This window comes from Coenobita brevimanus, chromosome 97 (genome assembly GCF_032717465.1).
Source record: "Coenobita brevimanus isolate Jiangsu-jjx chromosome 97, ASM3271746v2, whole genome shotgun sequence".
NCBI lineage: Eukaryota > Metazoa > Arthropoda > Malacostraca > Decapoda > Coenobitidae > Coenobita > Coenobita brevimanus.
In genome coordinates, this window is record NC_137050.1 from 21,870,310 (window position 1) to 21,897,598 (window position 27,289).

General features: G+C 39.8%; 1 protein-coding gene across 1 annotated transcript; it reads right to left on the reverse strand.

Annotated features, from left to right (window-relative positions):
• Positions 1–1,037: 1,037 nt before the first annotated feature.
• LOC145413711 (uncharacterized) lies at positions 1,038–14,375 on the reverse strand. Its single transcript, XM_080283368.1, has 5 exons — positions 14,324–14,375; positions 12,802–12,997; positions 10,998–11,218; positions 9,054–9,280; positions 1,038–1,937 (listed from the first exon to the last, which is right to left on the reverse strand). The coding sequence occupies exons 1-5, from the start codon at positions 14,358–14,360 to the stop codon at positions 1,038–1,040; spliced, it is 1,581 nt and encodes a 526-aa protein (XP_080139494.1). The 5' UTR covers positions 14,361–14,375.
• Positions 14,376–27,289: the final 12,914 nt, after the last annotated feature.

Below are 27,289 nucleotides of genomic sequence, written 5' to 3' on the forward strand. Positions count from 1 at the left end.
AAGAAGGCCATGCAACTAAATCTGATAATTACCGAAGTTGGATACCTTAGTGAAGTGTTTATGACAGTTTGCAATGCTGTCATTACCAGAGAGGTAGTGCCTGTTACATTCTATGTTTGTGGTTTGTTACTATCCCTATGAGATATTTTCATCAAATGAGGTTGTTAGGTCGACATAACTTGAAGAGTAACGCATATGAATATGAATGTAAAGATATGATTAGTTGTTTTATTACTTGTTTGTGACTGGCCAATAAGAGTTAAATAAAATTCTGGGAAATTATAAAAAAAAATCATACCGTAAATGGAAATGAGAACTCGTTATACCATTTCCAAACCGTATATGACAACTGCAACATCTACTCGTCTAACGAAATGGGAGATGTTATAATTAGACAAAAATTAAGAGAATACTTTAGTGATGATCTTAACCTCTTTAATACGATGATTAAAAAATCATCCCAGACGATTATATTCAGCCTGAGGGAAGATAATATCTGATTGTGAAAGAGTAATGGAGATGGTCAGATTGATCTTAACACTTCTCTATGAGGCGCCTGCTAAAGGCTGAATAATATCGTCTGGCGGTATCACGAAAATGAAATAAAAACGCGTCATCGTAGTAAAGAGGCTAAGATTTAAGAGGGCTAGGTGGTATAGACCTGAGTATTTTGTCTTCCAGCGTTAAGTATTGTTTAGATTTGTGACGTCGAACAGCTCACAATTTTTGTGTTGAGAGTTTGGCTCAACCATTTTTGACTAAGCTTGTAAATGATGCGTAAGTTTATAAATTTTGATACTTTACGATACGTAGCTCTGAAAATTCCTCACAACAGATTAGATTTTGTGAGATACAGATCACTGACTGGTTCACCGGGACAGTTAGAACCAGTCTACGTAAAGTGTAGGGTAAAGGTAGAGTGTCATGGTGTTGCGTAATCAGACTAAACAGGTAGAAACAGACATGGAAGATAAACTGGTCTGGTAAGCGGACCGAGAGGTAGCTAGGTGGACAGGGAGGGGGATGAAAAAGTATAGCTAGACTGACTCCATCTTTTCCTCTTTGTCCTTGTCCTCGGGTTTCTCCTCCTCTTTACTCTCCTTTTTTTCTACCTCCTCCTCAGCAGTATCCAGTTTCCTCCTCTTTACGCTAAGGTCTTGTGCCTCCACCTTCTCTCCACTCTCCTCTTCTTCCTCCTTCCTTTCTCCTTTTTCTTCTTTATCCACCTCGACCTCATTTTCTTCTTTAGTGACGAGATCAACTTCAATGTCACTCTCAGGGTCCTCGTCACCAGCGCCGCTGAATCCGCCGGCCTGACTTGCAGCGGACTTGAAGAAATTTCGTGCCTGTGCGGCCATGATTTCCCTGGCGTGGGCGTGGGCGTTGGACAGATTTATAGGCGTGAGAGTCAGATCACGCCCGAGGGAGAACCCCGGGTAATGAGGAATTGACAGAAGGCTTGCCGGCAGGAGGGGAGGGGGAGGAAGGCGGTTGGTGGGTGTCCGGCTGAGGTTCTTGGGCGGAATCTGTGGGTGGTGTGGACGTACGTGTGGGTGTGGTGGGTGGAGGTTGTGGTGGTTGTGGGTGGAGAGGTTGAGGGCGGCGGCAGATACGGGTGAAGGCTGAGGTGGGCGAGGGGGTGATGGCTGCCGAGGTGGGGGAGTGACCGGAGGAGGAGACAACTGGCAGCCCTGAGGTACGCCACGGGTGATATCGTCGGCTGCGGCTGTGGTGGAGACTGGGGTAGTGGGGGCTGTGGTGCAGGGCGGTGGTGGGGGGGAGGGGGAGGGGGGCAGGTCTGGACTCGACACTGCCTCGGAGTAAGGGGAGGTGGTGGTCGGTGGGGAGTGGGAGAGGGGGTCGTCGGAGGAATAGGGGCGGAGGACTCCCAGCTGCTGGTGGCGCCTCCACTTGGCCCGTCTGTTGGAAAACCACACCTGTCAGGAACCAGGGGAAGAGTTACTCGCCGCCCTCACCTGTCGCTAACCTACACCACTCTCGTAACACCTGCCCTTATCCATTTTCTTTGCAACACCTAAATGTACACCAATCCTTTCCCCATACAACGTCAGTAATTACACGCGCTACCCTTGCAACATCTAACCCAACATTTCTTTTGTAACAACTGAACCTATATCATCTTTAACATCTGTAACAACTCGCTCCCTTAGTGCAACTTCCTCTCTCGTAACATCATCTCTAGCACCTTTCTTTTGTAATACCTAAAACATTCCATTCTAACGTAACGCCTACAACTACTTCTTCCCTTTGTAACTCTTACCACTATGCTACACAAAGACCATTCTCTGAACACGTTTCTTTTACAATAGAGAAAACTGTACCAATCCCATTTTCTTCCAAATTTTCAACTTCTCGTAACATTTGTCCATACACTAACGCAGACCAACCGCATGTAACAAAAGCATCTAAATTTTTTTAATAGGCTAACACCAAAGCTTCACTAACACAATCATGTCGCAACGTCACAAAAGATAAGATGTATGGCACAACACCAACCCCATTCCTCTTAAAGACCCTCTACTGCACCTGCACCTTTCTATTGTAATACCTGCTAGTACATCTGTACATCATTCTCTACAGGATACACTAAATCAAACTTTAATGTATATTATAACCAGCAATTTCAGTAACTTTTTTGACACTTAGCAGTATGGACTATAATTCTGAGGTAATGCCCGATTCGTCCTAGCATAACAAACATTCATTCTTTGTTCATCCAAATGTCGGTCTTAAATCAACGTGCATGATCGAGAAGCAATTTAGATACGCAGGCATTCTAGCATATTTGTTTTCTTCTTCCTTTACATTTGAATCGCCTTCTTCTGGACTGCATAACAAATGAGAAGGCTATCATTTTTTTTAAACTGTGAGCCTGATTCTCTTCCTCCACTATACAGTACTTCTTTAAATTAGCGCATCTGAAGAGATAATGATTAGAAAGATGATGATCCAAGTGGTTTCTCATACATAAAATTTCAAGCTATAAAATTATCAAGCACTTTCTAAGAACCATACAGTATTAATTGCTTCAGACCGAGAATATTTTTCATTTTCTTCAAACTAACATCATCATACTTTTCTCAACTTAAGAAAAAGCACTGAATAAAATCGTTTGGAGGTACTGTAGAACGATCAGAATAACAAACGCGTTCTTCTCCCGCATGATTTGCGTCGCGACATTAAACTGTCACAGAGGGATAAAAAAATGGACTTGGTAAGTAAAAGGACTGAGTGGGATTGGCTAGAATTTTGGTGGGAAATGGAAAAAATAGGATGAGCTAGAATGCTGGTGGGAAAATGAATTAACAGGATGGGCTAGACAGACAGATAGATTTGTTAATTGACTGATAAATACAGATATTGATAAAGATATAGATAGAGAGATAGACAGACAGACAGACACATCCATTTACGTTCTGATAATATCGGAACCTAAATATCATACTTGTAAGTAAGCTGTCAGCTTTGAAAATCAGACATTTCTAAACAAAGGACATGCTAAGCATGCCAACGTAAGATCATAACTAAGACATAATTTGTACTGGGAGTTGTGTTTTGTGTGTGTTTGTGAATACATTGAAGACAATGATAATTTTACTCTCCCCGCCTAAAGTGCATTTCAGCTCCTTCAGGCAAGGACGATTTTATTTTATATTCAACTAGGAGACAAATCCCTCGGGATGAAAGGTTTAAAGACAAAACCTAATCAAATAGCGAAGGGGCCGCTGGTTGATATTATCAACAAATATGACTGGGTTGCTTTTATTATCTCCGCCAGAGAAGTTGGATGAGGGTTACGTATTTTCCTATGTCTGTTTGTCTGCTTGTGTACAGGATCTCAAAAGCTGTTATCGGATTCCTCTGAAATCTGGCTGATAGGCCGTGAATGGAACAGTGAAGAGCTTCTTCGATTTGGGGGAGGATCTGTATCCGGACGCGGGAATAAATCATAAATTTTATTGGCGTTGACGAAGGTATGCGGTCTCTAAATTTTGTAACAAGGCAGATTACGACCGTAGAATTAACTGTCTATATGACACCGGAAACGTATTCGTCGGGTAGGAAGCGGAATTTAAAAAAAAAAAAAAAAAGATAAGTTTCACTGGCGTTGGCCGTGGAATGTGCTCTTTGAGTGCTTTATAACTTTCTCAGTGTTTTGCAGACAATTCACTATTTTTCTTCCAACACCAAGAAATTAATAAAAATTAAAAATTTCCCAAAACAACTGGCGGAGGTTGTTCACGAAACATCATTATGCAGTATACTCACGCCATCAGACTGCATCACAAACTATTCTTGGAAAATCAAATACGCGTTAAAAGACAAGTAATATCATATTCTTATTCAGCAAATCTGTTTAGAAGCACATGTGCATCTCGGTAGTCCATTTATTTGATCGGACCTGAAAGATGTCGATTTTAATTATTAAAAAGGATTGCATTCAAGTACAGTTATCGATATACAAAATTTAACCGTAGAAAAATACAAGGTTAGTCTCAACAAAGAAAGATGTAGCTGTGGAGGTAATCATACGGTCTATTCTAAACGAAGTCTGAAGACCCATAGTGAATCAACTATTGATTCTCTGGATGCTGACAGCATTTCTGAGTCTTAATTCATTATATTAATTTCAGTACAAACCTAGCAACCAGCTTTGCTTACTTCATAAGAATGAAATATATTAAGTAGTCAAAAAATGATGATAAAAATTCTCTTTTAAGATTACCCATTGACCCAAGTCCACATGCTATAATAAATAGGAATAATGAGGCACTGTGGCAAATATACAACCAAATAATTAAAAAACATCAAGAGTTTTATGTCATTATTGTACTCCGTCTTCATTATTAAAAATGTTAATGACTGTTTTATATCCGTGTTTTTCAGTGGTGAATAATCGGTGATTCATAATCGTTCTGAGCTAAAGTACAGAATTTCGTGCAACTAGTATCTATACAAGGCATGACAGAACTTTAAATGTGTGCAATATTGCGAAAAGTGATAATTAATCAATCGTTAAATTCTTTCATTAATATTGTGTTATTCGTCAAATAATCTGCGAAAGGAAGTTATTAGTAACGTAGCTGGTGTAAATGAGCATAATATGAAAGCTGCATGTACTTATATATCACCATCCCATATCGCCGTATCATGTCATTCAAACGTGTAAATGTATTTTGCGGCACAGGGGTAATTTCGTACATGCACACCTACGGTTAATATTCAAGGGTTCAGAACTAAAGAAGCGAGATTAAGACCTTTCCAAACTGCTTTAATGTATCTTGTTAATTTGGCAAGGTTTCATTACGTTCTTACACAGTTTTGAGACAATATAAAGAAACAACTCATCGGAACTGTACTTGAATAATCTGGCTGCACAACACATACAAAATATATAGATATATTTTCTTTTTTTAACATAAGGAGGTAGACTACTCTCTCATGTGTGACGGTTACTGCTCAGGCCAAAGGATGAACAGTATGCTGTGACCAAAATCCTTAGCTACTAGGTAGGATTAATATCAGATTTTTATGGACAAAGTAAGTAATAAAGAGTTTTAACACAATTACTGTGTATCCTCTAACTACCAAACGGTACACCTCTGCCAGAGTACAAATTTGGTATCGGTTGGTATCGTTAAGTTCGTCAATATAAATTTCCTCTAGGCTCATCGCCATAACTTTCCCCTAGCACATTATCTTTCTATGCCTTCGACGACGAGACGCCACTCTTAATATATGTAAAAAATCGTCTGGCAGCAATAAGAATAAAATATACCCGGTGACTGTTTTTAGGAACAGGCTTTGCATGGGATTATCAGTATTCCACCACTGACTGAATGTTTTATGCTGGTGGCATCGAGGGCTTTCAATGCATTATTCACTTGTGGGATGTGGTGTCCTGGTGTAACGTAAACTAGTGCCATTCAGTAACCACTCAACTGAACAGCCTAGTGTCCCGAAAATAGAAGGCAAAATAAATGCAGAATACAAGTGCTTGGATGTGGTAAAACCTAAATCTGTTGTAATTTCCTCTCTTGTTTCTGTATGAATAGCGTTTAACTCAGAAATTGTCACCAGTGGGATAAAATGCATTATTTTCGGCAGCCCTTTACTATCTACAGCAGGCGGATGGAATATATATATATATATATATATATATATATATATATATATATATATATGCATGCCCTTTACTATCTACAGCAGGCGGATGGAATATATATATATATATATAGATATATATATATATATATATATATATATATATATATGCCCTTTACTATCTACAGCAGGCGGATGGAATATATATATATATATATATATATATATATATATATATATATAATGAAGAAAACTTTAACACCATAATTCATTGATAAGAGGTAATAGTTCATGAAGGCAATACTTTCTTAATATAACACCCTTTAAAAATGTCGTTGATCGGGCTTAAAATCTTATAGCAATGACTACAGCGTGCTGTGTGCGTTTTTATTTCTGACTGAAGCAGTCACTATTACTACTTTTGATATTTCACTTAAGAATGCTTTTAAATTATTTGTCATTGCTGTCAGAACAAATATACATTCCTTTCACATGAGCTACTCCTCGATAACGATGTAAAAGCATTAATATTGTCTCGTTCACACTCAGATTGGAGAAAAAATTGGCAATTAATACTATAAGTACAGTACCCCACTCCATGTATTTCACGATGGTGACATTTAACGCCACACAAGCACCATACAAGCAACTTTGTCACCAAGTTCTTCATACAAGTATTAGGAGAAACATATTTATTTAAGCAGATCCCGTACACAAATTCACACACAGTTCAATAGTATTATACAATCCATTCTTACATTATATTTTTCCAAAGGCATCCTCACACTACATACACATTCTCTAGCACAGGCAGTACTCCATACCTACTGTACCTCCAGGCCCCCTTTTTTTTAACTACGGTACATCCCTCAAAATAAACCAATGTGACTAACCACCATTCTATTCAACCAGTCATTTTTTTTCCCCACCTTGTCTGTACATGCTAATATTTCACTCACTGACTTGGCATTAGTCATTGTAACTTTGACACATACAGTTGTGCTCAACACAGGCCGTCGTTATACAGTACTATGCTATTACTTTTATAAGTAGACAGCTCCAAACCAATGAACCTAACAACTACTGCTCAATTCTTCCATACACACAACAAAGTCAGCAGTCAGTGGCGGAGAACCACTGTTTTATCTACATCTGTACAATTTTTCTCACGATATCAGTCATCCTACTCTTTAATATCTATAAATCTGGGAAAAATAAGAGACTATTTTAACTTACTCCAATGTTTATCTTATGTCGACCTCATCATCCGCGCAAATAATTTAATATTTCTTTTCATTCTGAGGCACACGAAATTCATCAAACGCTCTCCATATCTTAACATATCTCAGCTCCTTCAGTCCCCTGACATATACAAACCTGCACTCAAGTCTGTGAAATTCGTCCCCAAACGATTCTCACTGTCCACACAGTCATATTTACATTTAATCGTCATGCACCCATACCTTCACTTACCAAACACCCGATCTAACATCCTCATCTACCAAACCACCTCGACAAACATATTTACGCGTACTCACACTTGTGGCTCCGTTCATTCCCCCTCCCCTTCCACGCAACCCCTACCCCCATGCACACCCAAAAGACGGTATGGGGAGACTTCGAATGGCGAGACTGACACCCATTTCCTGATGTCACTGACGGAACACATATTTAGGAGAAAAAACGAAATTCGAACTCTTCTCTGGCGTTCAAAACATTGTGCAACGTGGAACAGGAACAAGGCACACCTTATATTCCTTAAGGTGTTCTAATTATGATCTTCAAAACGTCAGCTTACTTTTTTCCTCCACGATCTGTTTTAAAAATAGTACCAGAAAGAATCCTTATCTACGCAGCGATCCATATTACTCTTGTACGTACATTAGCCCACACGTAAATTCATATCCTATTCAAGAATCCGCATCATACAACTTATAACTAACCCTAAACCAACATCCACTGAGTAGTCTCACCATACGTATTTATACATTTCCACACCACATTCATTCCGAACAGTCACTCATCCACACTCACACTCACTCATCCACATCCATTCCCATGGACAACCTCACCCTCATTCACCTGCACCCTCCACATTACATATCCACACTCACAGTAATAACCATTCATCTACACTTACATTCACACATAGACATTCATTTCCAGACACCTCTTCACTCTCCACTTTACATATTCACACATTCACACTCTTTAGAGCAACTATTCATCCACACTCACATTCACACATCCACATCCAGTACTGTACACCTCCTCCCTCCCCATACATATTCACATATAACCACACTCACAGTAAAAACCATTCATCCACACTCACTTATCACCTACATCTATTCCCACACACCCCGATAACCTGCAACCTTCACATTACATACGTATCCACACACACAGTAACAGCCATTGATCCACATGAGCATTCACACATCCATATCAATTCTCTCACACCAACATGTCATCTTTCATCCGCACTCTCCACCTTACATACTCCCACATACTTAAACTCACATTCATTACCAATCATCCACATTCACATTCCACATCCATTCACACTCACCTCCACCTTACATATTCACACTGTATACACAGTAAAAACCATTCGTCCGCACCCGCTTGTGCATACCCACATAATTTCACACAACTCATCCTTCCTCATCCTAGCCCAAAACGCATCCACACTCACATTCATACATCCATATCAACTCCCACAGAGTTCACCACCCTCACCTTTCATTTATCCACATCCATATTCAGGCATCTAAATCTATTCCCACACTCATCCTCACCTTCCCTCAACCCTCATTCTCCATTCATTCACATTCATATCCACACATCCACATTCATATCCACACATCCACATTCATATCCACACATCCACATTCATTTCCTCACACCACCTCACCCTCTCTCACCTGCACCCTTGCCTCAGATAGCATAGTCTTCTTGGCCAGTTCCTCCCTCGTCGGCAGGTCCGGGTAGTGGGTCTTCTCGAACTCCTTCTCCAGCTCCTCCAGTTGGTCCGAGCTGAAGGTGGTGCGGTTGCGTCTGAACTTGACCTCACTGGATATCGGGGAGGAGGTGCTCAGGTCGCAGGGGGTGATCGGAGGCTGGGTGGATTGGTCTTTATACGAGGGGGAACCTGGTGGGTGAGGAACAATCGAGATGTAGTTAGACTTGGCTAACTGAGTAACGAAAAATAAAATACTACTGTTAAATTAAATTAGTTGAGATATGTAAAGTATATGGATGGAAATATGTACGTACATCAGGTTAGCCGAATAACGAAAAAAAATTTATAATAGTTACTGAGCTCTAGAATTATTATACTTGGTTTGCTGGGAGGTGAAAAATGGTTTACTTATGATAAATTAATGTGACTGGGTAATCATTGATTAGTTTTGGTTTATTTACAAGAATTAAAAATAAAAAAAGGCTAGGCTGAGTTAGTATGGCAGAGGAAAGCAAATTCTTAGGTAAGATTGGCTAGGGCTGATGTTAAAAAATAGTAATGAAATTGTTGCAAATCGAGAAGTTATACTTGGAACTAGGTACATGCAGGACTAAGGACAGCAAGAGCTAATGTCATGTGTGATCATACAGATAATGAAAAAGAAATGTAGCCTATAAGACTGGTTAGCTATCAAGAGAGAGGAGTACAGTAAGTCTGTGAAGGATTCCTTCACAGACTTACTGTACATTTTAGAGGGACAGAGGGCTAGGATGCTCTTATTAGTAGGCTGGCAGGGAACGGATGCCAAGAATTGCTCAATCCATGTTAAGCAAGCTGAAGCATAATGGTACATATGAATGAGAATAGCAAAGTGAATATTGTAAAAGTGTATGAATGGCCTGGTTGCGTTACTCATGGAAAGGTGGGTGAATGAGACATAAGTGTTGACACCGTATTACGCCATAAAGCTTTCTGGGGGGAACTGTGTGTAATGAAATTACGAAAAGTATACAAAGGAATTATGTAAACACAGGATCCATGAATAATGAAGAATTATTCTAAAGATAGGAAATGATTTGTTTATCGATTAAGGTAGAAAACACTGGGAGCATAACCATCAACTTGTAAAAGAGGCTATTATATTCCTTTAAATATAAAGTTATTGGTGAAGCAAATGACAGTCCTCATGCAATGAAGGATACGAATCAGTGTGTCTCAAGCAAACGCTGAGGTACTCTTGTTGCCCATCATAAAATTACATACAGGTTTTCCTTAGAAACATGGTTTATGAACATGAATATGTTTCGAAGCAATTTAATCATTTCATGAGATGCACAGAGGTGAAATCCAAAAGCACCAGTTAACTGATACATAAGGTTTCCATTATTCTGTAAGGACTGAATCATCAATGTATGAACATAACAAATAACCTTTCAGAAAAAGGAGAGCAAAATAAAAAATATATAAAATTATCAACAAAGTAAACTGTTTACCTAAATGCTCTCATGTTCACACAACTATTTGTGAAACTGCCGTACTCACATTAGCTTTTCTTTACAACAGTGGTTCATCTCAATTTATCACTGATCTCAATATCCTTAGAAATCTCAGCTGCATTTCCACTCATTCAGAGCAGGGCCACAACATTTTAACACATTAATCCTCTTCGTGCCACACATATTTGCGTCCGTATTTATCAATGTTAAGCAAGTCTCTACCGCTGTTAACTAATAAGTGACAGCATTTTGTTTTTCGTAGTTTCCTTTAATATTCACTCTAGAGTGGTTGCAAACTGTCTGGTAACTATATACAGTAATTGAAAATGAAAATTTAAACAAGCAATTACATGCTCAGAAATTTATTAATATGTAACCTGGCTCTCTAACACCTTATCACTACCCCTCACCTTCCCCATCGGAGTGGGTACCCGAGGCAGTCGAGGTAGTGTTCTCTTTGGCTGCTGTGTTGGCGCCATGCTCTGCGGCGGCTGCGGCTTGTAGAGGGAGAGAGGCGGCTGCGAGAGGCGTGAGAAGGGCGGGGTTGGCCCAGGGGAAGGCATAGGGGTTGTAGAAACCGTAGCCCGCTGCCCTGGCGAAGTCTGCCGCTGCTCTCTCCGCCGCACGGTTCCTGAAGGGGCCAATAAAAGGTTAGCACGGCTAGGGGATGTTTAGATGATATTAACGTTCTCATGGTCGGGACAACTCTGGTTTTCAATTCCAGGTAACGCCAGATGGTTATGTTCTGCTGCGAGTGGTTTATAGAAGCTAAGTGTTAATACTTGTACCCTTAACCCTCTCATGGTCGGAATAACATTGCTAATATTCTACTCCAGGTAACGCCATATGACTTTCTTAAGCTAAGAGTGAGTCATAGGAGCCTAATGTTAACCCCCCTACTGCATAGGTTTTCTTTGTGCCAAGTAAAAATCGTCAGGCGCTACATTTACTGCATCATTTTCTATTTCATGTTCCAAGGAAAAGGTCAGATGCTTTAGGTCATTCATGCACCTTTACAATAATTCACTTGCTGAGAGAACCCAGGTTCTACGACAGATTTTAAATTTATGACCCTATCTGGCTCTTCCCTGCTGAGTAAACTCGTCTGTAGTTGATAGTGCAAGTGAAATATCAAGGTCCGAGTATTGCCTTCGAGACTATAGTGTTAAAATGACTAGGTGACATGGTGATTATCTTTCAATTACCAGGTTGAGATTGTGGTGTTAGAATGACTGCTTTAATATTATGATAACTTTGACAATCGCAATGTTTGACTATGGAGTACGTTTAGTGCATGATGGCCTTTAGATTACTGGGTGAGGTACCATGAACAATACCCAGTTTACTTTGAAACTAAATATGTGATGATGCTAAAGAGTAGGTATCACTAGCTTAACATGATCAAATTGCAACTGCAATGATCTTGCCAATATATCCATACTCAGAATGTTATCATATTAGAGACAAGACTGTGATTGTAATGATCAATCGTACTATATTGGCTGACATTGTGATGCCAACTGTGATTCTATTTACCTTTGATCACTCATATTAGGTGGAGTGTAATGAGTTTTAGGATGACTAGAATTAGACTGATCACCTTCATAGAGAAAGTTGAAAATGCTACGGTTTTGTCAAAACCAGGTTATGACAGATGCCCATAACACTACTGATAAAGACCTAAACAGAATTTACTTAAGGTAATATGACAGACGTAAGAATATGAGAATATCTTATTTTTTACAACTTGTTACCTCATGATAAACTAATATTGACCTGTTGCATTTTTAATTTATTGATGAGCAATGCAAGACAAATAATCATCCTCTGTTTATATAGCAGAAGGTAAGTAAGGCTCAGCATGGAGGACACAAGATGCTGAACATGTCCTTGAGGGTCCACGCTGATTAAAGATGAAGATCGTCACGACCCTGTACAGACACATGTATCACATCTGCACCAGAACATTTATTGACAGCGTTGAAACACACACACACACACACACACACACACACACACACACACACACACACACACACACACACACGGACCACTTAACAGCACAATACATACAGGAGGTTCACAAGAACAATAATATATGCTGGTCACTTACGTAACACTGAACAAAGGGCAACACACACACACACACACACACACACACACACACACACACACACACACACACACACACCACTTACGGGAACGATCACGCACCTTAAGATCCTGTTGATGGAGGATACGGAGGGCGCGGTGGAATTGGTACAGACGCTCTCCGAAATGAGCTTCTCGCGGATCTCCCAGGCAAAGATGGTGGGGTTCTCGCGTTTGTACTGCTCGATCTTGTTCACTACTTGCGGGGTGGCCACCTTCGGTTTCGAACCCCCAATCATACCAGGAGGACGTAAGGAGCCTGGGGTGTGGGAAAAAAAAAAAGGTGGAATGTTATAACTATTTCCCTCTGTAAGTCTATGTACGTTTATCTATTCAGTTCGTATAACTGTTTCCCTCTGTAAGTGTATCTACGTTTATCTGTTCAGTTGATCTATTTGTCTATCAGTGAATCTTATCTCACCACGAGGTCATAGTGAACCTGAGGTGTGGCGAGTAGGAGGAACAGTAACCTTATTTATAAATTTAGCGATCGGTATATCTATCATACCAGGAGATCATAGCAAGTAAGGGGTGTGGGGAAGAGGAGGAATATACTGTATAGGCGAGTTTCTTCTGTCAGAAGGACTGTTTCCATTTCTGTCTATACTTCTCTATATATCCATTCATCTTTCCATCTTGCCGTCCATCTCTTTATCCACTTACATATGTGCATTATCCGTATCTCTATTTACCTATCTATCAATACCCATCTATCTGTCTGTTTATACATGTCATTCTATGAATCTGTCTATGTGCCTATCTACCTGTCTGTTTTTCTGTTTATCAGTCTGTAATGCCAGGCGCAGAATCCTAGACGTTATCAACGGTGGCCGCTAAAGCATGAAAACTGTCTCCATCTATCAGTGTATCTTTTCCAGATGTTTAATTCCTCGAGTTCATTCAGGAAGGCCGTAACATCTGCACATTCACACCCACACCCGACCATGCGATGATTCCAGATGAACAAAGTAACCCAGAGTTTCGAATATTAGAGAGAGAGAGAGAGAGAGAGAGAGAGAGAGAGAGAGAGAGAGAGAGAGAGAGAGAGAGAGAGAAAGAGAGAGAGAGAGAGAGAGTAATGTGCTTCGTGAAGGCCTGAGGTATGGGAAGAGTTGAAAATTAGTTGTCATAAAAGCACCGCGGCGGCAAATTTGACCCTGACGCAGAATTAGTTGAAAACTAATGCTTTGATTTAAATTACGTTATAGGCCGACGTGATCTTGGGTTGTGAAAAGATGGTAGAACTAACTGGAATTAAACACAGCTGATTGGTGACAAAAACAATTTCCAGTGGGATATGAGTGAACTGTGATACACACGATTTTTTTTTTTTTTTTAATGTGTGTGTGTATGTGGAAGGCAAGTATAAAGTATATACAGCAAGTAAACACAAACTAAAGTTTTTAAAAAGCTTTGCTGATAAGAAGAGAGAGAGAGAGAGAGAGAGAGAGAGAGAGAGAGAGAGAGAGAGAGAGAGAGAATCAGCCAACAATCACCTAACAACAATCACAACACAACAGCATCAGGGAGTGTGTCAGCAATGATAAATAACACACTCCGACCCCTCCTGACCGCAAGCACTCACCAAGCAGCTTAGTGACGGCGCCCTGCTGCGACACCATCTGCTGGGCCAACTCGTACTGACGCAGGGAGGGCAGGGAGTAGCGGGTGAGGTCCAGAGGGGAGGAGGCGGCTGACGAGGGCACTGAGGAAGGGGAGGTGAGGCCGCTTCGGGCGTATAGGTCACGAATGGAGGCTGGTACTGTCCCTGCTGAAAGATCGTTAATAATAATAATAATAATAATAATAATAATAATAATAATAATAATAATAATAATGGTGGTAAAACAAAATACTGATAATAACAATAGCATTATACTAATAGAACAGTAATAATTGGGTATGTTGCAATAATAATAATAATAATAATAATAATAATGAATAAGTTGTTTATTAGAATGTGTTTGGCAATGTTATAGCGTTCATGGCAGCCTATAGGCCAGAAGAATAACTGAAATGATAATGACGTACTGTATAGCCTATTGAAAACTTGCTAGAATAATAATACTTGATTATGTTAGAATTCTATTCATTATCCCTTAGGACAATAATATGTACGAAAAGTAATGTTAGAATATGATGCATGTTACCATGATAATGAGGTCAGAACACGTGGTGGTAAGAATAATACAAAAATAAGGTTGTGTTACGCACATTCTCGGATGCACGTAGAATACAAGTTACGTGCATGTTCTGTCTACTTGTATGAACCTCTGTGCCAAACAGTTTAAAGCAAACAACTGAGTCACATACCCTCTGTCCTTCCTAAAGCCAACCTGCAGCTTCTTTATTAACTCCTCCATACTATACTCTCGAGTCATCACTTTGCCTTATATCTTTCCTGCTGCTCTCAACAGATATATACGGTACCCATATGATTTCCACATTCCCTTCTCTCACCTTTTCCCTAATACAGAAGTTCATTAATGTATTCGTTCATTCCTTTCCTTCTTTGCTAACACACACAACTTCCATGTTCTTCTTAATACTATTTACTATCTCCCAAATTACATCTCTTCTAGCACACCATCAAATGTTATTTAATTTCTCATCCTGCTTCTTGACTTCCCATCATAATTACTTCTACTTCTGCATCACAGTATTTTTATTATTCACATTCTGTAGTTTGCTGCTATAATGTTTCCGTGTTTCAGGGCCCTTTTTTTCTTTTTTCTTTTTCAAAAACGCTTTCACTGATCATTTGTCCCTGTTTTGCTACGAGGTATACACACTTCTCGCTCTAACATTTTTCACTTTGCAACAGAGTAATATTTTGTCCCTTCATTTGACATTCAACTAACTCCCAGATTCCTCATCCATTCTTCTCTTGACATTCCCTTGCCTGCGTAAGATGAATAACATATCCCACCCGTAACAAAAAAACAAAAAAACAAAAAACAAAAAAATCCTCCACGAAGATCTCTTTTACCTATATTCGAGATTTTCAACAAATTAGCGTGAAATACGAAGAGATAATAATGAGCATATGAAGAAACGTAGCAATGACTGGCATAAACTAACATTCATAATATCCCCTCCAATTTCTGACGTACTCGTCTGTCAACTTGCGTAAAGCTCGCAGTCGCAACCCATCACAACTGTTTTATATATATATATATATATATATATATATATATATATATATATATATATATATATATATATATATATATATATATATATATATATATACTTTCCTCCTCCTCTGGTTCTTGTTCTCACTTTTGTCTCTGAAATTATTGTTTTTGTCTGTATTCCACTAGTTCTGTCAACTCATTTATGACGTTTGTCTTCCCTCCAACTTTGGTTATTATTAAACTATCAGTAGGCTAGCCTAAATATCTTTCGTTGATGCCAATTCTTATTTTCGTTTCCTTTCTAAACGCAATCATTTATTCAGTTTACCCCTCTTCTCCTTCTACCGCATTTCATTCTGTCACACCTTCCACATTAATTTACGTTTGGCCTTCTTTCTGTCTCCCGTTCATAGTTCAGTCTCCCTTGTCAGATTCAATTATTCTCTCTCTCTCTCTCTCTCTCTCTCTCTCTCTCTCTCTCTCAGTATCATTTAAGCCTCATTTGCCGTCCCCTGGTTAAAGTTTGTATCCCCACACCTGCTCGCTCACACCTGCCCACACAACAGCTGTTAGGGAGTGCCACCAGTTGCCCAACTACAGCTGTGCACACACTCGCTTGAGACAACTGTCGCTTGGTGTGTGTCTTACGGGGAATCAATATTGGCTTAATGAACATCTGTTTTACATGGATCTCGGGATGGGAGGGTGTGGGGTTGAGGTAAGCCGGGGTGATAGATGAATATTTAAAAGGGGGTAAAGTGGAACGAGCGATAAACGCCAGGTGAGGTTAGGGAGGTTAGATAAAGAAAAAAATATTGTGTAAATATAATGATGCTGATAATTAGATGGGAAAGTTTGGGGTTGAGGTGAGATGTGGAGATAGCGGAGTATTTAAATGGATATTCATGGGAACGAGGGGTACAGAGTAAGTGAAACAGGGGAAAAAATAATAAAAATATATGTAAATGTTGCAGTATTGGTAACATCAAAGGAAGGACGGAGGGAGGAAAGGAAGATGAGCACTAAAGAGTGGATTAAATGGAAGGAGGAAAGGTATTTAGAGACAACGATAAAATTCCCGGATGCTGTGAGGGAGAGTTTCATGAAGATAAAGATACTATGCAGATATATGGATGTTATCAAGGACATTGGCGAGAGAGGAATAGATTGGTATATAAAAAAAGGATTTCGGGTAATGAGAGCTGAGAGAATGACACTGAGGAATCAACGTTGGGTAAGGTATGAGAGAGCTTTGAAGAGGGAGGACGACTTAGATAAATGACGATAACGATAATGCAAATGTTAGCGATAATGTAGGAAGATAAACTGGAACACAGGGGAATGGACGTAAGATCGGACAGATAACACTGACTAACTCGAAGACTCGCAACGATTTAGAGAGAGAGAGAGAGAGAGAGAGAGAGAGAGAGAGAGAGAGAGAGAGAGAGAGAGAGAGAGAGAGAGAGAGAGAGAGAGAGCAACTAAGTGTAAACAGTTGAAAAGATTGACAAAAATCATAGGTAGAGGAAGAAGTAATGCGATGTGTAAATTAGGGTGCTACGAACGAGCCTGCCTGGGTAACTTACACAGGCAAACGACCGAATGAAATAGTGGACGTGGTAATAAGATAAATGATGATAGCCTTGGTAGGAAATAACAGAGCGGAGCCATTAGGTCCATCAAGTCAAACTGCAAAAGGTTCCCCTTCCACACACACACACACACACACACACACACACACACACACACACACACACACACACACACACACACACACACACACACACACACACAAACATACACACATTTTCGTTTTCGTTTCTTAGTGTTTGGATATGAAGACTGGTTGGTTCTTAGGCAGTAGGAGTTAGGGAATTTTCATTTCCGAAACTGAGACATGGCACTTTCATGCTCTGACTTAATGTGAGTTTGTTTTCGATTCCATATAAATCAATTTCTTGCTCCTCTTACATGCAAATTACTTTCTTCCCTCAGTTGCATATGAGTTACATTCAGGTACTTTTGTACACTACTTGCTCCAGATCCATATGAAGTACTTTCTTGCCCCGATCTGAGGATGGCTACTCTGTCCTGCCAAACAAAGCCACTGTTTGTCCTGATTTCGTGAAAGGTGATTTCTTGCTTCATCATATAAACTGTTTTCTTGTCAGAATGTCACATAAGCTACTTCCTTGCCCCAATGAGATATAAGCTACTTCCTTGCTCAGATATCTTTAAAATTTTGCCTTAATTGTATATGTTATATTCTTTCCCCGATTTTATATAATTTACTTTCTTCCTCCAGTTTCAGAGAAGCATATTTCTTGTTTCATTTTTTTTATAAGGGAGTTTCTTGGCCCAATTTTAGGTAAGGAAGTTTCTCGCCCCAACGCTACATAGATTACTTTGTGTCACCGATTCTGTGAAAGCTACTTCCGTGATCCCATTTCAGTTTCAGATATGATATTTTCTTGACATCAGTCCCAGTATCGGGATGTTCCACAGTTTTCTGACTTTTGGAATTGTAACTCACATACGAGTATTTCTGTTTTGTGGATACTGTATATTATTCAGAACGAACAGTGTGCTTTCTACTTCCAAACAAAGATGTACCACAGGTTGCCTGTATGTTTATGTGCATTTTTTAACTCAGAGTAAAAGGGTACCATTTTGCCTTCAACACACTGTGTAAAATTTTCTGCCTCTAAATCAACATGTGGGATTTTTAACCAGCATATTAATACTGTGTGTAATTTCTTGCATTCATGCAAATAGGTCTAATATGTGCTGTTTTTGTGTCTCAAGGTTGATATGTACTTTTTGCCTCTAAATTAACATGCCCTAATATTTCATACCAAGTTAAACTGTGTCATTAATTATATGCAGTTTAAAACTGCTTTCTGACTCTAAACTGATATGAGCTTTTTTTTTTTTTTTTTTTTTTCAGTTTAACATGTATTATTTTGCTGCCAAGTTCATAAGCATTTTTTGTTGCATCAGAATTTCAGTGTTTCGTACAATTATTATTATTATTATTATTATTTTCACTCTGAACTCAACCGTTCTCCTGAGGGCCGAGTTGTGTGATTTGTGTGAGTATCTTGTGCACCGGAATCTGGGCATCTTAGTCTAGCCTTGAATTCTAGATCTGCTTTCTGGATATTCCAGTTTCTTGGCTTCAGGACATTTTGACTTCAATTGCCCTTTTCTGATGCTACGTATGCCTTCAGTCCGACAGTGTCATTCACACACCCAAATATCCTGCACATTAACTCTCACTCCGTTTTCGTCTCTCCCAGATGCTCACCAGAGTCAAGAGACCTGATATCTGTAAGCAACATTTCGATGTTCATTACAGTTCACTCATTGGTGCAACTTCCCTGCCTTCTGGTATGTTTCTCTCTCTCTCTCTCTCTCTCTCTCTCTCTCTCTTTCTGTGTGTGTGTGTGTGTGTGTGTGTGTGTGTGTGTGTGTTGTCAGAATTACATCCTCTACGTCGGTCACTAAACTTTTTATCGCCCACCTTTTAGTAAGGCGGAGCGACAATGTTTTGCCCGTCTCTCTGTGTCTGTCGGTGTGTGTGTGTGTGTGTGTGTGTGTGTGTGTGTGTGTGTGTGTGTGTTCCCATTACATCTCATAAACGGCTTGAGCTATCAAAATGAAACCTTCAGGGTATCAAGATATGGCCAAAATCTTGGACGAGTTCGAAAATGAGCACTCGGGGTCAAGGTCAAGGTCACCAAAATGGCTGCCAAAGGTCAATTAGTTTTTATCACTAGCCCGCCATTAGCACCATTATATCTCATGAACGGATTGAGCTATCAACATGAAACCTTCAGGGTATCATGATATGCCCAAAATCTCAGACTTGTCCACAACATTTTCTGGCTGGCGATTAGCATTCGGCTCCCGAATGCTTTTCTTTCATTTGAGTTGAAATCACATTCGGTTTAAAACTACCACTTTTGTACCTAGGCAGACCGAGTAGAAACAGCTATAACTGAAACAGTACTACGAGTATTACTAAGAGGAGACACACACACACACACACACACACACACACACACACACACGCAGGTGTTACGCTTGCTATCACTCCATCACAGGGCTTTTACGATCACCTTTACATGCATACAAACCACACTAAAGTTATCACAGTGGGAAGCCTTCCATAAGCACGATCACAATTAACAGTCACTTCTACAACAACCATGACAACTTTAGTGTCACAATACTAATACAACTAGAATACCAGTGTATAAAGATTCAGTTATTAAAGCTAGATAAATATCGCCCCTATCGACTCGACAATAGTCACAGGCTCGATTACCAGAAACTGAACAAGGCTATTTTGCGGGGCCAGAATAAAGCAAAAAAGGTGTCATCGTAGTGAAAAGATTAAAGCTCCCTTAATATCCGTATTTCTTCTCTGATCTTTTCATATTTCCTTTGTTTCATGATATCCTGCTCATTATTTGTTTCAGGTGACGGCCTTAGTAATCCATTGTACAGGTGTATTATGGGATAATGACTACACCTGCGCTGGTCACTGTAGCAAGTTACGACTAATTGTTCTAGTGTTGTCGCCACACCTGTATATTGGCTGAATTTATGTCTACCTTGAGAATGTATAATGTTTGTACTGTGGATGTGGGTGGCATAATGTGTCCACTATTCACATGTCTGACCAATGGATGTTGTGAAAGTTTTCCTGCACGTATGGAGATATTACTGTATTTTATTCCCTGCCTCCTCGTAGTTTTACTCCTGCAGTGCCACAAAAGCTAGATAACGGTCTTTGCACCTGTTTGTTGGCTATATAATGTCTGTGTTGAGGATATACGCTTTCTGCCTTGTGGATGCATTAATATGTCTGTGCTGTGGATGTATAATTAAGTCTCTACTGTAGCTGCATGATTATGATTGTCTTGTTAATGTGTAATGTCTGTGTTGTAGATGTGAATGAGTAAATGCATTGACTATTTACACCTCTGAGTTTTCTCTCCACATAACTGTAATATTTCCCTTTCCCTCCAACTTCTAACGGATGATGTTCTTTCTGTTCTTTTATTCTTGTTACTACCAGACGATATTCAACCCAGGATAGGCATTTCGAATTGGAATGGTGTAAATACAGCCTTCATTAATTTACTTCTCCACTGTGCTGTTCTCCTTGACTGAATGAATTCCTCTGACCGCAGCAAGATTAAACATCAAAAGTATGTCAGTGTAATGAAGGGTGTTAACGTCGTACATTCCCCTTCTCGTAGACCTAAAGTGTTGCCCCTGTATGAATGGCTCTGCCAGAATTATATTTCGTCACCTTTTTATGTTACATATTTCTGGCGCAGGATTCTTGAAGGTTAAAAATGAAAAGAAAGATGTGTCAATGAAGTATTTGTGACATTCAAGTATTTAATTATCTTTGTAGGTTCTTCAGTCAACGTAAAAAATTAATTGAGAAACAGTATATGTTACGTTAGCTCTTATATGTAGCTAAATTATTGACAAATGCTCCAGGAAAATAAAGGGAAAAGGACAAAAGTTATGGAGTAATAATGATATAAGAGATAAAAGCTACAACAAAATGAAAGAAAAGCATTTGGGAGCCAAATGCTAATCGCCTGCTAGAATAGGTTGTTGGCCAAGTCCAAGATTTTGGCCATATCTTGATACCCTGAAGGTTTCTTGTTGATGGCTCAAGCCATTCATGAGATATAATGGTGTTGAAGGCGGGCGGTAAAAACTAGTTGACTTTTGGCAGACATTTTGGTGACCTTGACCTTGACCCCAAGTGCCCATTGTCAAACTCGTCCAATAATTTGGCCATATCTAGATACCCTGAGGGTTTCATACTGACAGCTCAAGCCGTTCATGAGATATAATGGGAAAACACACACACACACACACACACACACACACACACACACACACACACACACACACACACACACACACACACACACACACACACACACAGAGGCAGGCAAAAATATTATCGCTCAGCCTTGTCAAGGCGGGTGATAATAAAGGGAAAAAAGAATTATGGAATCATGGAGTTAGAAGGGATAAAAACTACTGGTTAATAAAGAGAAAAGGGATAAAGCCATAGTATAATATAGGTACGATGAGAATGGGTTAAAGCTAGAGGATATTAAATAAAATGAAAAAAAAAAATATATAAAACAAAAGTACAAGGGATAAAATCTATAGGATAATATGAATATGATGGAAGGAATAAAAGTTATGTGACAATAAAAGCAGAAGGGATGGTTGCAATAGGAGAATAAAGGTGTTAGGTATAATCTGGGAAATACGTTTACTAGCTGTGGAGGAAGGCTACGTTAACCCTTAGGCGAAGAGAGCCTACTCCTAACCTAGCTAAAATCATCTAGCGGAAGATTTAATGTGATGGTTAAGAGTCTTCACACTCTGGAGGGGCTGCTCGAGAATATTTCATCCCTCAGACGACGAGAGACAACTTGTATGTGGACTAAAATCGTCCGAAAGTATATTTTTAAAAAATGCAAAAGAGTCCTCACGTCTTAGTATTAAGAGTAGGTACAAGGTGCAGAATGATATTGCTGCATAGTGCAACATAATAAGATATAAAGATAAATGTTTATCAACTTTTTTTTTCGAAGAAGGAATCAGGATTAAAAACTGAGAACAATAGCTGTGAAAACGACAAGCAACAATGACACGTTTTCCTGATATACGAGTAAACAAAGTCGCCTGGTGGTAACTGGAGCAGTGAAGAACAAAACTGCTAATGCAGTGGGTCTCTCTGAGCGAAATTTAAACGTCGGATATCAGAAGAAAAAAAAAATCTTAATTCAAAGTAAAAAGTAACAAGTACTGATATACGTTTTTTTTTTTTTTAAGTATTCTTGCTATCTCCAGACGAAGTTAAGACCAGTGGAAACTTTTCGAACTGAAGAGGTTGGACATAGTCTTAATTAACCCTTTCACTACAACGATTCCATCCTGAATTTAATAAAGGCGTCGGGTATCAGGACCTGGGAAAACTCGCATTACGAGACTGGAAACAGCAAGAAGTAGAGAGCAGAGAGGAGGGTAGGCAGGTGAGTGGACGCTGCGATGTGCCTGGAGTGAGGCCTAAGGTGGTGGAATGACCGACTGACTCACACCACAAGCGAGAAGGTGTTGCTTGTGTGTGTGTGTGTGTGTGTGAGAGAGAGAGAGAGAGAGAGAGAGAGAGAGAGAGAGAGAGAGAGAGAGAGAGAGAGAGAGAGAGAGAGAGAGAGAGAGAGAGAGAGAGAGAGAGAGAGAGAGAGAGAGAGAGTGTAGAAAGAAGAGAGAATATGTGGTTGGAAGAGCGTATCTGGCAGGAGGGAGAAGGGTGATATGAGGAGACGGGACAGTGTGGTAGCGTAAGAGAGTTTGTTAGGGAAAGTACAGTATGTGTGGTTAAGAGGGAAGAAGTAATGATGAAGAGTGGTGGTAAGAAGAAGGAGACTCGTGACGAGATAGAGGGCTGACTGTGGTGGAGAAGAATAAGAGTGAACTGATAGGGAAGGGGTGCGCAGCGTGTGGGAAGGGGAGTGTGGTACGAAGGGAGAGGAAAAATGTGGTGGAGGGAGAGACAAGTGAGGAAGAAAAAGGAAAGTGTGGTCTGGAGGGAGGCAGTGTGTGGAAAGCATAGAGGGAGGAGGAAAGTGGTGGAAAGAGACCTGGGAGTATGGTAGACAGTGGACGGGTGTAATGGGGAGACAGATGGAGAGTGCGGTGGGAAGAGAGGGAGAAGGAAATGGAGAGTGCAGTGGGAAGAGAGGGAGAAGAAAATTGTGGTGGGAACAGAGGAATGGGGAGGGCGCGGTGGGGAAGGACAAGGTATACTCAGTGTGGAGGGAGAGAGTCGTATGTGAAGGGGATAGAGAGGGATAAGGTGGAGTCCGATGTGGAAAGAGGGGTTTAATTATTGTGGGAAGTGTAAATGAGAAATAACCTATGGTGGGGAGGGAGAGCGTTGATGGAAGAGTGGAGGAAAAGAGTATGGTGGGTAAAGCGATATGTAGAGTGTTGTAAGTTAGGGAAGGGTACTGTAGTTTATCAAGATGAGGGAGAGAGAGAAGGATAGACTGAAATAGGGAGGAAAAGGGGGAAGGAGAGGGTGGGGGAGAAGGACAGAGTGCGTTGAAGAGAGCAGGCAGAGAAAAGCAAGATCACAATGGCGAGGTTAGTAATAGAATTCTTGTAGTGACAGCCTTGGATGAAATATGAAGCAGTTTCCCTTGATCAGAAGCTCATACGCTGTTCGTAATATCACAGTAATATTCAGTCATTACTGTAAATGTGGTTCACTGATAATATTGATCTTATGCTATTAATATGTATAATATTCTTTGTAGAAGAGATATTAAGAATGCTAAAATTACTTTCTTAAACATAGTGTCTAGAGTTGGAAAACTGAGCTAAACAATAATCTTCTGTTTAGCTGAATGCAGATTAGACAAGGTACAATATTAATTTCTTATGGCCAGAATATATTACAAAGTGGTAAAAGAATAATCTTGAAAAATGTATACAAGTACATTCTGCTTACATACAAAATATTATTCCGAGGTGGTTTGTGCTGGGCTTTACCATACCACAGAGGAATCTCATCATGCATTTAGAAGTTACACGGATTACGGTATGCTAAAAATAAATTGCTATCGAAGCCTTCCATTACACCTACCAACCGTAGAAATTTGCTGGAAATGTATTTTGTCCCTTTTAATGCAGTACAGGTCATGCAAATAATGATTATGTATGTGTTTTTGACATTACAACATTTATGGCCGAAATTTTTGTACTGCTGTAACTAAATATAAAATGCATACTTCATCAATAATTTACACGCCTCCAAAAAACACATATCACTGAACATAAGTTAATAAAGCTGACTTCTATCAAGATGTCGCTTGTTAGTCAAATTATGACATACTGAGAGAGAGAGAGAGAGAGAGAGAGAGAGAGAGAGAGAGAGAGAGAGAGAGAGAGAGAGAGAGAGAGAGAGAGAGAGAGAGAGAGGAGGCTTAGTACTACTTTTGTCGAATTAAAAGTGATTCGGTATATTTTTCTGTACCATAGCTGTAATATTATATACAACAACAGCATGAAAGTTCATCATTTTTTTTTTTTTACGTCTTAGTTACTGTTATAACTTCGCAGAAGCATATCCAGAACTTACGTTTTGTGCATGTGCTGATTATTGGAAAACGCGATGTAGAACCAGTATCCGTTGTGGAGATAGCAGAGAATGTAGCTATAACAAAAATGTCAACAGATGCTGGCACTATATTTCCAGCAATGTTAAATGTGCGATGGTGAAGTGAGACAATAGGTAATGAAAAAAGACAATGTCAGTTAAAAGGAACACACACACACACACACACACACACACACACACACACACACACACACACACACACACACACACACACACACACACACACACACACACACAGAGCTGATCATATTTCAAAACTATGTTTATCGACATTTCCATGGTTTATCAATCAGCTAGAAAAACTTTGCTAAGTCACATTTTACTATTGTGCTGTTTCACTGATCAGTTCTCAACATGCATATATATTATATACTCTCATCGCCACCCATTATATAACATAATTTTGCATCAAGGCAGAAAAATACATCCCCCGCAAAAAATTTTGAAAACAGTATGTTTAGTATAATTTCATTCATTAATACAGTTATGAGCTACTTGTATGACGAATAAAGTTGCCAAATAAGCTAGGTATTTATGTTTCAGTTTAACGTACACCTATTCGACAAAAAGGTTATGTCTTAATGTAAGCTAAAATATATATATATATATATATATATATATATATATATATATATATATATATATATACTTGAACGATGTACGTTTATATCGTGTATAAATGAGTCAGCTCTGTTTTATATCACATCAAACACACACAGATCACAGTCCCAGCACACGAAAGTAAACCACAACATCCCACCCACTCCTTATACAGCATCCGCACCACACGAGGACCACTCATTACACCGCCACCACACTTATAACAAATTCCAGCACCCTGATTTACCACATGGCCTGCAGTCCCAAGTAGTAATGCAAGCATCATGTATTTTGCCCCGAGCCACACCACACCACGCCACACCACCACAACCGCGCCACCAGCAATGCAACCAGACAACCACCGCAACACTATTCTCATTATGAGACAACGACGCCAGTATTGCCACCGCAAGGAGACAAGCTCCCAATAACTGCTGTTGCTACAACTTCTACCATTTTTATCGCCAACACCACTGCCGCCAGACAAACACATCAGCACCACTGTAAAAACAACCTCGTCACTAATGCTACGTCTATCACCACCAAGCTACTAAATCACGATTGATACTACAGTAAACAGCCACGCTACCACCACTACCAATGCCAGACAAACACAATGAACACCAGTTCCAGATCACCACACCGCTATCTTTACCAGACAAAAGCACTACACCCAACACTACTACACAACCACCTCCTTCACTACCACCTCAATCACCAACACAACTTCCATCCATCATTACGACTCACCCATCTCAAAAACATCACCACCAGTCATCAAACACATCCTCATCACAGACAGATAACCCTATCACCACAAGAATCATACAACCACATCACCACACCCTCCACCATGCCGGCCACACAACCAAACCCCCCTGAGGCCACCCCACCTTATATTAACTTGACCCATCCACCGTGTCATACTTGCTGCCCGTATCATTACACTGCACATCACCACTTAGGAGTGGAATTGACCCCTGCAGTTTGAGAGATCCATAAATTTAGTGTAGTTGTCTATCAGCAGCGGTAATAGAACAGAATATCGTCAGTGAAGGGCCATAAGCTTCTTTGCCAACAGCTAGAACAGAAATGAAAAATGTCATTTGAATGATGGATGAACAGAGTTTCAACTTCTTCATTCCCAGGGATCTTTCTTCTTTGTATGAAAATAGTACGTCAGTGGTTTGAATACAACAAAAAATGGTCAGTGAAATGGTTGATGAAGATTGCTTCCAATCCCTTCATTCCAAAAGGTCTCGTTCTAACAAATCACCTGTAAGTAGCAACAGTATAACAGAAAGACATTTGGTGGACGGAAGTAGTTAAGGTTTAAAACGAACTTTATTAAACTTACTGCAGATATGGAATCAGCTCCACCACAGACACGAAAATGAGATATCCGCACTGAACAATACCATATCACAGACACTAATGCATACCACAAAACCACGTGGCATAGCACCAATTATCCCAATATCAGTTACCAAACACCAAATACTGAATATATTATAGTACCACACAACAGCACAAACAGCACCACACACTGCACATACTATAGCATCAAGCAACAGCAAAT